Here is a 13,942-nt window from a genome sequence, read left to right as displayed (position 1 = left end):
GAAAGTGTTTGAAACTACACTATATTAACATTTCTCAACATGGAAGCGATTATGACGATTATGCAAAATAATTGCGATTACCTCAAATAATTGCCATTAGATGATTATGTAATAATTGTGACAGGCCTACATGTACAACACTTCAGGACTTGGACTGTCCTTTCCTTGATATCCTGTGGTCTTAAATACGAGGCTGTTACTTCAAGTAACATTATTAATGTTCCGGTGTTGAAGTTTAAATAACAGTTGACGTTACCCATTTAGTGCCCTTTACTTTGAAGAGATGAAGGGGCACAGAGTGCCCGGACTTCTTCCCATATAGGGCTCCACTCTTATTTTGAAAAGCCGGGATAAAAATCCACAGATTTCAGGTCACTTTACTTTTTCCGGACTCAACCCGGATGTAGTTTAGAAAGCCACCATAATGGCGGCGCCCAGCAGACAGCCAACATTGGAGCGCTGTGTTGCCGTGAAAAATGCCAGCCTTGGGATCAAAATGTATTTTTTGTTTTAGATAATGAGGCTTCTTTGTTGCAAGATCAATGGGTTTCTATGGAGGATTTTCACTTTGCATGCATGTCAACATGCGTTGTAAACAAACCGCAGCCATTAGAGATGCTCAATGGACAGCCCAGACCCCACAGTAAGGAGAAACAACTTTACTGTATTTACAGTAGGCTATATATCCTGGGCATACCCGGGATAGGCACTTTATGAGAGGGGTTCCCAAACTTTTTTGTCTCGAGGCACCCCATAAACTTTTTCAGAAGATATTATATATATATATATATATATATATATATATATATATATATATCTTACATATAGTAATTGGAGAAGGGCTCCATGGAGTCACAATGGCTTATGCTCCCTATTCCCAGCAAACCACTAATCCTAGAGGTTCCACGCTTGGCATATGTACTGATCAGTACTCTGGCAACGTTATAGGCACATTTGCCACCATGCTATGTACTTACATCGTATACAATTAATATAAAACATCATTTTTTATACAGGCATATATTTTAGCCACCTCTTGCTAGGACCACCTTTTCTGCCACTAGAGGGCGGAAAAGGACTGTGCAGCCAGGGGCCATTCAGGTCAACACAAGCCCAGAACATCACACACACGCACACGCGCACACACACACACACACACACACACACACACACACACACACACACACACACACACACACACACACAGACTGTCCATGTTTGCATATTTTCTCTTTGTCATTTAAATATTATAGTGACTGTGACAGTGGTGTCAAGTGAATCTAACAGTTTATTTGACATTTATTATTTACATCACATTTTAATTTCATTTATTTTATACAAAATGGCAAAATAGATTTGTATGCCTGTTGACAGGCAAGGTTGATTCTATAGGCTATTTAGGTGTATTATATATCTTAGACCTATATAGGCTAATAGCCTACATATCTATTTTGTATAGCCTAATGTTAAAACAATATAGGCCTACAATAGTGTTCATTTTACAATACTGTTCAATACTGCACCAAAGAATGTAGTATCGGGACATAGATTAATTAATTATTTGGGCGCACCTGATTCCAATAGCTCTGTATTTATGTGATTACTATGGAGTGCATAGGATAGCCGTGTGTAGGTTTGACATGTACTGTAACACCACTGTCACAGTCACTATAATATTTAAATGACAAAGAGATAATATGCAAACATGGACAGTCTGACAGCAGAATTGAGGGTAGGTGAAATGGCTCAGACAGGTAGGTGAAAAGACTCTCCTCCAAGGCGAAAATGCCAGGCGAAAGGACCAAATGCGTGTAGGCGAATATGTTATAGGCGAATATGCCTGACACCCTAAAAAAGACTAACTCACTTTCAGACAGCCCAGACCGGGTGGGGAGGTGGGGCCACGGCCGCTTAAGGGACTGGAGGAGGTTGTGTTATTATTTAGGTGGCGTAGAAAATTACTGTAACTATATATATATATTTTACCATTAGTGTCCATGTGTGCCTTTTTGTTAATGATAAATCTTGGATATTATCTCACTACCTTAATCAGAATACGTACCAGCCAGTCTGTCCGCATTTCTGCTAACTCTGCGTCCGACTGTCCGTTGTTCAATTGTGTAAAAAACATAATACAAAAATGCCTCGCTGATCATCTACTTTTCCTGTGGCTGGGCAGGTGGCGCAGGGCTGGCCCTAGGTGGCTGTCTGGGGCCCCACGCAGTCAGGGCCGTGTTTGGTTGTAGGCCATTCCCTTTAACTGGCCAATAGGGATATGTGGGCACTTGGAGAGGTGGCCACCTACACAACTGGGCACTAGGGACATAAAGGGGAGCACACACTGAACGCGGGCAGCTGCGCAGCGTCGCATCGCGGTATCGACGCACGTGAAGTGCCGTGCGGTAACCCCAACTGGATGCGGCGCGCTGCCACACAGCACATCCATTTCCCCCGGTGGGGAGAAGCATGGGAGAACATGTTCAACGCTCGGCAACGCTGGACAAATAGAACAGTGGCGTATCGGCACGGCAGACGAGGCGTTCCGCGCCGCCTCCGCTTCCAGCGTGTGTCCCCCTTAAGCCCCCGCAGGGGGCTTTTTTCTAGTATATATTATATTTATAGCATATCGTCATTGTCCGGTGGAAACCTTGTATGTCCAAAACCGTTCGTTTTGTATTTATCATCTATAAAATGTACTAAACTAGTGAAAACAGCAGATCTACAAGCACACAAGATCGGCTATTTTCGCTAGTTTTGTGCGACAGTCTTGTATGATGAAGCAGGCCTTTGCTTTACCAAAAGACGTACACATTTGGAACTTGGAGGTACGAGGTTTCTGCCCGACAGTGACGATATTTTAGTGATTATGTTGCGAGGAAAGCGTTGAGAAAATATCCATTTTGGTTAGAACTGACTGAAAATAACTTTATACTTCAAGTTTAAAATGATACTAAATATTAGTGTCCAAATAAATTCCAAATATTATCAAATTATCTCGCGGCACCCCTGGACTGCCGTCACGGCACCCCAGGGTGCCCCGTCACCCACTTTGAAAACCCCTGCTTTATGCAGCCTTTTATTTTGCCACGGGTATACCCGGGATGGGCACTCAATGTGTTAACCCATTTAGGCCTGAACACATTATGACGCAATATGTTATGCTTTAACCATTGAAAAATAGCAGATCTACAAGCTCACAGCGCAGCACCGAGTGCCGCGCTGTGAGCTTGTAGATCTGCTATTTTTGAAAAATCGTAAAAATTAGAATTTTGACCCGATTCTATATGTGTCTTTTGAATCCTTCTAAGGTTTTTGGAAAAAACCTATGTTTCTATGTCAGCAATCTGGCCAGCCATCGTCAAAAAAAAGGTCCTTTACACTTAACTGGAGCTCAGTTAGTCTGTTCTTGAGAGACCACTATGTCAGTGGTTCTCAAACCTTTTCATGTCAATGATATTTATTTGGCCACGGACCCCCATTTCAAAATATCTAGTTCCAGGGACCACCCCAGAAGCAAAATTTGAGTTACAAACGTTCACTTTGAAAATACATATATTCAAAGATTTGCACACATTTTCACGACTTTTTCAAAAATAGCAGATCTACAAGCTCGCAGCGCGGCACTTTGTGCCGCGCTGTGAGCTTGTATATCTGCTATTTTTCACTGGTTAAAGCATTCAATAATTCTAGGCCTAAAAGTGTTGAGGTGGACACTTACAGTGCGAGGCAGGGAGCACACGCAGCCCATCAGAAGACACACCAGCTGAGACAGCCTCGACGACGCCCCTCCCTGCAGGAGAAAAACAAAACGCCAATGGCTCTGTGTTTAAACTGTAGTTTACAGAAGGTGGCATACTGTGCATGCTTCCTGCTTTGTTTGAATCGGCACGGCAGCAGATTTGAACCGGAAACACACAATGTATGACACACTTCACATGCACACCTAACACATGTATACCTTGCCATACACTACAGCAGAGACACTAGGGCATTAACGACTTGTGACTTGTTCAAGTCGACTCGAGTCAGTAAAAAGTTGAGTTGAAGTCGACTCTATCGTTTGATGACGTCATCACATCACACAGGACCCACCGAATATTTTGGGGGTTCCCCAGATGATTAACTTAATGTGAAACATTGTTTTCTCACTCAACAGTAAACAAACCAACATAAAGTTTAAGTGTATAGAGGGTATATGCACATTTCTAAGGTGACAATTTAAGGACTTTTTAATAAAAAAAATAATTAAACATTGTCCAAACTGTCAAATATATAGAGGCAGAATTTGTGAAAATAGCCGATCTACATGCTCACAACGCCTCGCGATCATTGTGAGCATGTAAATCTGCTATTTTCACAATAGAACCATGTTATACCAAATGTAGCACTGTAATATTGGATCATTCCGTCCTTGACAATAAGCAATCCTACTGTTTGAATGCTGTATTTCAACTTTCTCTGGTGGGAGTCGACTTGTGTAATGAAGTCGACTGAAAAACACCCTCCCAAAACACACGCACACACAGTGACTGTGTGCATATGAGGGTGTCTGTCTTATCGTCGTTTGACAACCGTTTCTTTTGTATTTATCGTTTTAAAAACGATTTAAACTAGTGAAAACAGCCGATCTACAAGCACACAACGCCGTAGACCTGCTGTTTTCTGTCGTTTTGCGCGGCACTTTTGTATGATGAAGTAGGGCTTTAATTTAACCAAAAAAACAACACATTTGAAACTTGGAGATACGAGGTTTCTGCCCGACAGTGACGATCTACAGTGTGTTCCTCAAACGGCACACCTTGAGCAGCTGGATGTCTGAGGGGAAGGAGTTGTCTGGGAGACAGGAGACGTCACCGTCCAGGTAGAGAGAGACCAGCCTGGACACCATCTGAACCGCCAGTCTGAGGACATGAGAGGACATGTAGAGGAGACATGAACCTCATTGAATACAGTCTGAGGACATGAGAGGACATGTAGAGGAGACATGAACCTCATTGAATACAGTCTGAGGACATGAGAGGACATGTAGAGGAGACATGAACCTCATTGAATACAGTCTGAGGACATGAGAGGACATGTAGAGGAGACATGAACCTCATTGAATACAGTCTGAGGACATGAGAGGACATGCAGAGGAGACATGAACATCATTGAATACAGTCTGAGGACATGAGAGGACATGTAGAGGAGACATGAACCTCATTGAATACAGTCTGAGGACATGAGAGGACATGTAGAGGAGACATGAACCTCATTGAATACAGTCTGAGGACATGGGAGGACATGTAGAGGAGACATGAACCTCATTGAATACAGTCTGAGGACATGGGAGGACATGTAGAGGAGACATGAACCTCATTGAATACAGTCTGAGGACATGAGAGGACATGTAGAGGAGACATGAACCTCATTGAATACAGTCTGAGGACATGAGAGGACATGTAGAGGAGACATGAACCTCATTGAATACAGTCTGAGGACATGAGAGGACATGTAGAGGAGACATGAACCTCATTGAATACAGTCTGAGGACATGGGAGGACATGTAGAGGAGACATGAACCTCATTGAATACAGTCTGAGGACATGGGAGGACATGTAGAGGAGACATGAACCTCATTGAATACAGTCTGAGGACATGAGAGGACATGTAGAGGAGACATGAACCTCATTGAATACAGTCTGAGGACATGAGAGGACATGTAGAGGAGACATGAACCTCATTGAATACAGTCTGAGGACATGAGAGGACATGTAGAGGAGACATGAACCTCATTGAATACAGTCTGAGGACATGAGAGGACATGTAGAGGAGACATGAACCTCATTGAATACAGTCTGAGGACATGAGAGGACATGTAGAGGAGACATGAACCTCATTGAATACAGTCTGAGGACATGAGAGGACATGTAGAGGAGACATGAACCTCATTGAATACAGTCTGAGGACATGAGAGGACATGTAGAGGAGACATGAACCTCATTGAATACAGTCTGAGGACATGAGAGGACATGTAGAGGAGACATGAACCTCATTGAATACAGTCTGAGGACATGAGAGGACATGCAGAGGAGACATGAACCTCATTGAATACAGTCTGAGGACATGAGAGGACATGCAGAGGAGACATGAACCTCATTGAATACAGTCTGAGGACATGAGAGGACATGCAGAGGAGACATGAACCTCATTGAATACAGTCTGAGGACATGAGAGGACATGCAGAGGAGACATGAACCTCATTGAATACAGTCTGAGGACATGAGAGGACATGCAGAGGAGACATGAACCTCATTGAATACAGTCTGAGGACATGAGAGGACATGCAGAGGAGACATGAACCTCATTGAATACAGTCTGAGGACATGAGAGGACATGTAGAGGAGACATGAACCTCATTGAATACAGTCTGAGGACATGAGAGGACATGCAGAGGAGACATGAACCTCATTGAATACAGTCTGAGGACATGAGAGGACATGCAGAGGAGACATGAACCTCATTGAATACAGTCTGAGGACATGGGAGGACATGTAGAGGAGACATGAACCTCATTGAATACAGTCTGAGGACATGAGAGGACATGCAGAGGAGACATGAACCTCATTGAATACAGTCTGAGGACATGAGAGGACATGCAGAGGAGACATGAACCTCATTGAATACAGTCTGAGGACATGAGAGGACATGCAGAGGAGACATGAACCTCATTGAATACAGTCTGAGGACATGAGAGGACATGCAGAGGAGACATGAACCTCATTGAATACAGTCTGAGGACATGAGAGGACATGCAGAGGAGACATGAACCTCATTGAATACAGTCTGAGGACATGAGAGGACATGCAGAGGAGACATGAACCTCATTGAATACAGTCTGAGGACATGAGAGGACATGCAGAGGAGACATGAACCTCATTGAATACAGTCTGAGGACATGAGAGGACATGCAGAGGAGACATGAACCTCATTGAATACAGTCTGAGGACATGAGAGGACATGCAGAGGAGACATGAACCTCATTGAATACAGTCTGAGGACATGAGAGGACATGTAGAGGAGACATGAACCTCATTGAATACAGTCTGAGGACATGAGAGGACATGCAGAGGAGACATGAACCTCATTGAATACAGTCTGAGGACATGAGAGGACATGCAGAGGAGACATGAACCTCATTGAATACAGTCTGAGGACATGGGAGGACATGTAGAGGAGACATGAACCTCATTGAATACAGTCTGAGGACATGAGAGGACATGCAGAGGAGACATGAACCTCATTGAATACAGTCTGAGGACATGAGAGGACATGCAGAGGAGACATGAACCTCATTGAATACAGTCTGAGGACATGAGAGGACATGCAGAGGAGACATGAACCTCATTGAATACAGTCTGAGGACATGAGAGGACATGCAGAGGAGACATGAACCTCATTGAATACAGTCTGAGGACATGAGAGGACATGCAGAGGAGACATGAACCTCATTGAATACAGTCTGAGGACATGAGAGGACATGCAGAGGAGACATGAACCTCATTGAATACAGTCTGAGGACATGAGAGGACATGCAGAGGAGACATGAACCTCATTGAATACAGTCTGAGGACATGAGAGGACATGCAGAGGAGACATGAACCTCATTGAATACAGTCTGAGGACATGGGAGGACATGCAGAGGAGACATGAACCTCATTGAATACAGTCTGAGGACATGGGAGGACATGCAGAGGAGACATGAACCTCATTGAATACAGTCTGAGGACATGGGAGGACATGCAGAGGAGACATGAACCTCATTGAATACAGTCTGAGGACATGGGAGGACATGTAGAGGAGACATGAACCTCATTGAATACAGTCTGAGGACATGGGAGGACATGCAGAGGAGACATGAACCTCATTGAATACAGTCTGAGGACATGGGAGGACATGTAGAGGAGACATGAACCTCATTGAATACAGTCTGAGGACATGAGAGGACATGCAGAGGAGACATGAACCTCATTGAATACAGTCTGAGGACATGAGAGGACATGCAGAGGAGACATGAACCTCATTGAATACAGTCTGAGGACATGAGAGGACATGCAGAGGAGACATGAACCTCATTGAATACAGTCTGAGGACATGAGAGGACATGCAGAGGAGACATGAACCTCATTGAATACAGTCTGAGGACATGGGAGGACATGTAGAGGAGACATGAACCTCATTGAATACAGTCTGAGGACATGAGAGGACATGTAGAGGAGACATGAACCTCATTGAATACAGTCTGAGGACATGAGAGGACATGTAGAGGAGACATGAACCTCATTGAATACAGTCTGAGGACATGAGAGGACATGTAGAGGAGACATGAACCTCATTGAATACAGTCTGAGGACATGAGAGGACATGTAGAGGAGACATGAACCTCATTGAATACAGTCTGAGGACATGAGAGGACATGCAGAGGAGACATGAACCTCATTGAATACAGTCTGAGGACACGAGAGGACATGCAGAGGAGACATGAACCTCATTGAATACAGTCTGAGGACATGAGAGGACATGTAGAGGAGACATGAACCTCATTGAATACAGTCTGAGGACATGAGAGGACATGTAGAGGAGACATGAACCTCATTGAATACAGTCTGAGGACATGAGAGGACATGTAGAGGAGACATGAACCTCATTGAATACAGTCTGAGGACATGAGAGGACATGTAGAGGAGACATGAACCTCATTGAATACAGTCAGAGGACATGTAGAGGAGACATGAACCTCATTGAATACAGTCTGAGGACATGAGAGGACATGCAGAGGAGACATGAACCTCATTGAATACAGTCTGAGGACACGAGAGGACATGTAGAGGAGACATGAACCTCATTGAATACAGTCTGAGGACATGAGAGGACATGTAGAGGAGACATGAACCTCATTGAATACAGTCTGAGGACATGAGAGGACATGCAGAGGAGACATGAACCTCATTGAATACAGTCTGAGGACATGAGAGGACATGTAGAGGAGACATGAACCTCATTGAATACAGTCTGAGGACATGAGAGGACATGTAGAGGAGACATGAACCTCATTGAATACAGTCTGAGGACATGAGAGGACATGTAGAGGAGACATGAACCTCATTGAATACAGTCTGAGGACATGAGAGGACATGCAGAGGAGACATGAACCTCATTGAATACAGTCTGAGGACACGAGAGGACATGTAGAGGAGACATGAACCTCATTGAATACAGTCTGAGGACACGAGAGGACATGTAGAGGAGACATGAACCACATTGAATACAGTCTGAGGACATGAGAGGACATGTAGAGGAGACATGAACCTCATTGAATACAGTCTGAGGACATGAGAGGACATGTAGAGGAGACATGAACCTCATTGAATACAGTCTGAGGACATGAGAGGACATGTAGAGGAGACATGAACCTCATTGAATACAGTCTGAGGACATGAGAGGACATGCAGAGGAGACATGAACCTCATTGAATACAGTCTGAGGACATGAGAGGACATGTAGAGCAGTGTTGATTTCCTCGACTAAAACTATGACCAGAAATGTTTGTCGACTGCGTTTTTTTCACTGACGAAAACTAAATAAAAACTAAGCTGTGATGACTAAAGTTAAGACTAAATAAATTGACAATTTCGTCAACAAAATAAAAGCTAGACTAAAACGTTAGAGAGGGACTAGTGGAGAAGAGAGTCATTTTATGTTTGGTTGCTCTCAGGTGTTGCGCACTGAAAATAGCAGATCTACAAGCTCACAACGTGTCGCGCTGCGACGCGTTGTGAGCTTGTAGATCGTCTATTTTCAGCACACAACCAACCAACCAAATCAGTCATTACGATGCCATCAAGGCCTGCCAAAATACATCTTATGATATTTCGTAGACTAAAATTAGACTAAAACTAAAGCTTTTCAGGAGACTAAATTATGACTAAAACTAAATGACATTTTATTCAAAAGACTATGACTTAAACTAAATCTAAATTTGCTGTCAAAAAAAACACTGGAACCTTATTGAATACAGCAGGGGCGTCGCACCAAATTCTGGGCCCTGGGTACAAGGATTCACTGCGGGCCCCCCATGGATGTTCTTCGCCCATTTAGACTGGGAAGGCATTATTACAGTATGCATTATTTTGAGCTTCGACTATTGAAAAAGAGCAGATATACAAGCTCACAGCGGAGCACCGAGACCTTAACCTGACTGCGCCAGATAATGGCAGCAGTGCGTATGCCTGGCTGCATACCGCTCTGCTTACCATCATCTGGGATTGCTCCGGCAGACCCGATGTAAGGGGCGGGCCATTTTTTCAAATTCTTTAGCAGGTGATTGGATGGGGCCGTCTGTCTATCACAGTCTGGGAGTGCCAACTCCAACCCCTCATCCGCCTCCTGGGTTTCCACGTGGTCTGCAATCAGACTCTATTGGTTCAGAGCCGCTCAGAGCCCGCCCGTAGCTGCCGCTGATTGGTCCGGCCCGGGGCTTTACGAGTGTGATCAACTCTCCCAGAGAGATCTCAGATGGTAAAGTAGGGCGGTACGCACTACTGCCACCATCTGGCGCATGTCAGGTTACCGAGACCTGCTATCTTTGAAAAATCTGTGGAAATGTGTGCCTTTCTCTTTGAATATTTCAATTCCTTCTAAGGTTTTCTGAAAAACCTATGTTTCTATGTCAGTGGTGCTCAAACTTTATCATGTGAAGGACCCCCAAAATGATATGTATTTGGCCACGGACCCCCATGTCAAAATATTTAGTTCCAGGGACCCCCAAGAATCAAAATTTGAGTTACAAAAGTTTGCTTAAAAAATACATATATTCAAAGATTTGCACACATTTTCACGACTTGTCAAAAATAGCAGATCTACAAGCTCGCAGCGCGGCAGCTTGTATATCTGCTATTTTTCAATAGCTAAAGTATAACATAAGTAAGGCCCCTAAACCTTGGGCGCAAGTAACTCAGTCCCACTCCCCCCTGTGTGACGCCCCTGGGATACAGTGTGAAGAACAACAACCTGGACAGACTGACAGACAGACAGACAGACAGACAGACAGACAGACAGAGACAAAACCAGTACGGACTTGGACTGGAATCTGGAACAGACGGTGCTGATGACAGGAACCATGGCCGACAGGACCGCCAGCTCCACCAGAGGACTACGACTCCCAGAATCCTCGTCTGCAACACAGGAAAACAGGAAGGAACCTGTTAACAAGGTGGCTTTCATGGCAACTGTGATAATACAACATTTTAATGGTCTCCAATAGGAACAAGTCTAGGACCCAGACCCTATCTCCACTCGACTAAACTCAGCACAAAAAGAAAGAAAACGTGACTTCGGTCCATTATATATCCTCTTTAATAATACCAATCTGTATTGTGTTTGATATCATTGTTATTGTTGAATTGTCGCCTTTGCAACAAGGTACAGACTGTAAGGATCTGGCATTCGTGGAATGAGCAACACAGCCAAGCCTGTGCTGTGGGTAGAGCCCCTCCAAAAATGGTCAAAACAATACCGTTCTGGTGTTCACCTTTGTTGCTTGGTTCATTGAATGATTGCACTCTCCCACAGTAATAAGGAAAAGAAAAAAACAACACATATTGGCCATTTTTACACATTTTTACACTTAATTTTAAGCTCAGTGTCAGGGAAGCCCAAAACAAGAGTAAATGCCAGCAGAACAGTATATTGCAAGCCATTTTGGCAAAACATTGGTTGGCACTACCCACATGTTTGGCTGTGTAGCTCATGCCTTGAATGCCCAATGCTTACAAGCTGTACCTCGTCGTAAAGGTGACAAATCAACGATAAAAATGATATAAAACACAATACGAATTGGTATTATTAAAGGGGATATATAATGGACCGAATTCAAGTTTCCTTTCTTTTCGTGCTGAGTTTATGTAAATAACGCTGTACATCTCATGCGCCAATCAACCCAACAACAGACAGGCACAAGGAAAAAAGACACAATGGTCATGAAGTGTGGGTCATGACTGAAAGTATAAGGTCGCGGGTGCAAGCGGACGAAATGGGTTTCCTCAGACGGGTGGCTGGTATCTCCCTTAGAGATAGGGTGAGAAGTTCAGTCACCCGAGAGGGACTTGGAGTAGAACCGCTGCTCCTACACTTGGAAAGGAGTCAGCTTAGGTGGTTCGGGCATCTAGTACGGATGCCCCCCCCCCCCCCCCCCCCCGAGCGCCTTCCTAGGAAGGTCCTCGATGCACGTCCCACTGGGAGGAGACCCCGTGGCAGACCAAAGACCAGATGGAAGGATTATATCTCCAAACTGGCTTGGGAACACCTCGCAGAGGGAGTGGAGGAAGTTGCTCGGGATAAGGAAATCTGGAAGTCTCAGTTGGAACTGTTACCCTCGCAACCCGATTCCGGATAAGCGGTTGAAGATGGACGGATGAATGTAACTGTACTCACCCTGTAAGGCAGCCTGCAGGGCCAGAGATAAGAGGCGCGGGATGATGACGTCATGGTAGCATCGAGCCGTCTCCTCCGTGTCCTGAGCCTGCTGAGCGATGGTCTGTAGACTCTGACAGGCCAACACCACCTCCTCCACACTGAAACTAACAGCACCTGACACACACACACACACACACACACACACACATAGCATTCTATCAGGCCAGGGGTCTTCAACGTTTTCAGGCCAAGAACCCCTTGGTTGAGAGAGACATGAAGCAGGGACCCCCACAACCTGTTCATAGATGCCATATAGTTTCATAGTTTGACAGCACAATCAGCAGTGTATTTTGGTTTCATGTCAATTTGTGTTTTCAGATATTTAACCACTTGAGCCGTCAATACTTAATAAACTTGACCTTTCACTCTGTACTTAAGTCTGCTCTTTTTCCCCTCTAAACCAAAGCTCTTTGCCGAAAATAGCTGGCTACAATTCTCAGAATATGGACACTAGGGTTCAAGTTGTTAATATAAAAAGGATTGGAGGATTTGGAGGACCCCCTAGGTGTCCCGGACCCGTTGAAGACCCCTGTATCAGGCCCAGTGAACTGCCATGTACAGTATGGGGACGGGCCTCCATTCCGAAACACCACCATTCCGAAACCCCACCATTCCGAAACACCACCATTCCGAAACACCACCATTCCGAAATTTAAATTATTTTAACTTTCACCCACCTCCACCCACTTTACCTCACCCACGTTCACCCCCCCACCCCCCTCAAACCACTTTCCCCCTCCTCCACTCACTTCCTCCCACGTCCACCCACTTTCACTCACCTCCACCAACTTTAACCCCCCCACCTCCACCCACTTTCACCCGACTCCAAGGGGCAGGAAAGTGGGTGGAGTTGGGTAAAAGTGGGTGGGCCTGGGTGAAAGTGGGTGGAGGTTGGGGGAAAGTGAATAGAGCTGGGTGAAAGTAGGTGGAGGTTGATGGAGTGGATGGAGGTGGGTGAAATTGAGCGGAAGTAGGTGGGGGTGGCTGAAACTGGTTGGATGTGGGTGAAAATGTGTGGAGGTGGGTGGGGATGGGTGAAAATGGTTGGAGGTGGGGAAAATGGGTGGATGTGAGTGAAAGTAGGTGGAGGTGTGTGGAGGTGGGTGAAAGCGGGTGGAGATGGGTGGGGTGGGTGGAGGGATCTGGATGGAGGTAGGTGAAAGTTAGTGGAGGTGGGTGGGGCTGGGTAGAAACTTGGTGGATGTGGGTACAGGTGGGGGTGGAGGTTGGTGGGGTGGATGGAGGTGGGTGGGTGGGTGGGTGGGGTAGGTGAAAGTGGGTAGAGGTGGGTGGAAGTGGGTGGAGATGGGTGGAGTTGGGTGAAATTGGGTGGAGGTTGAGAGTGGGTGGGGGTGGGTGGGTGTTGGTGGGTGAAAGTGGGTGGAGGTTGGTGGGGGTGGATGGAGGTGGGTGAAAATGAAACTGCATA

At 45.2% G+C, this 13,942-nt stretch overlaps 1 protein-coding gene across 1 annotated transcript in view; it reads right to left on the bottom strand.

Annotated features, from left to right (window-relative positions):
* LOC308303563 (MMS19 nucleotide excision repair protein homolog) overlaps positions 1-13,942 on the bottom strand; it is a gene marked incomplete at its 5' end in the record, with an annotated part of 89,914 nt that overhangs the window by 30,760 nt on the left and 45,212 nt on the right. The window contains 4 exons of the mRNA XM_080747963.1: positions 3,719-3,790; positions 4,799-4,901; positions 11,117-11,213; positions 12,472-12,627. Of these exons, the coding sequence (XP_080604089.1) occupies positions 3,719-3,790; positions 4,799-4,901; positions 11,117-11,213; positions 12,472-12,627 (428 nt within the window). The remainder of the gene's footprint in view (positions 1-3,718; positions 3,791-4,798; positions 4,902-11,116; positions 11,214-12,471; positions 12,628-13,942) is intronic.

This window comes from Nannobrachium achirus (assembly GCF_963921795.1).
Source record: "Nannobrachium achirus genome assembly, chromosome: 18".
In the NCBI taxonomy this organism is placed as follows: domain Eukaryota; kingdom Metazoa; phylum Chordata; class Actinopteri; order Myctophiformes; family Myctophidae; genus Nannobrachium; species Nannobrachium achirus.
Note: the sequence above shows the minus strand (reverse complement) of the source record. Positions and strands in the feature narration are given on the sequence as shown.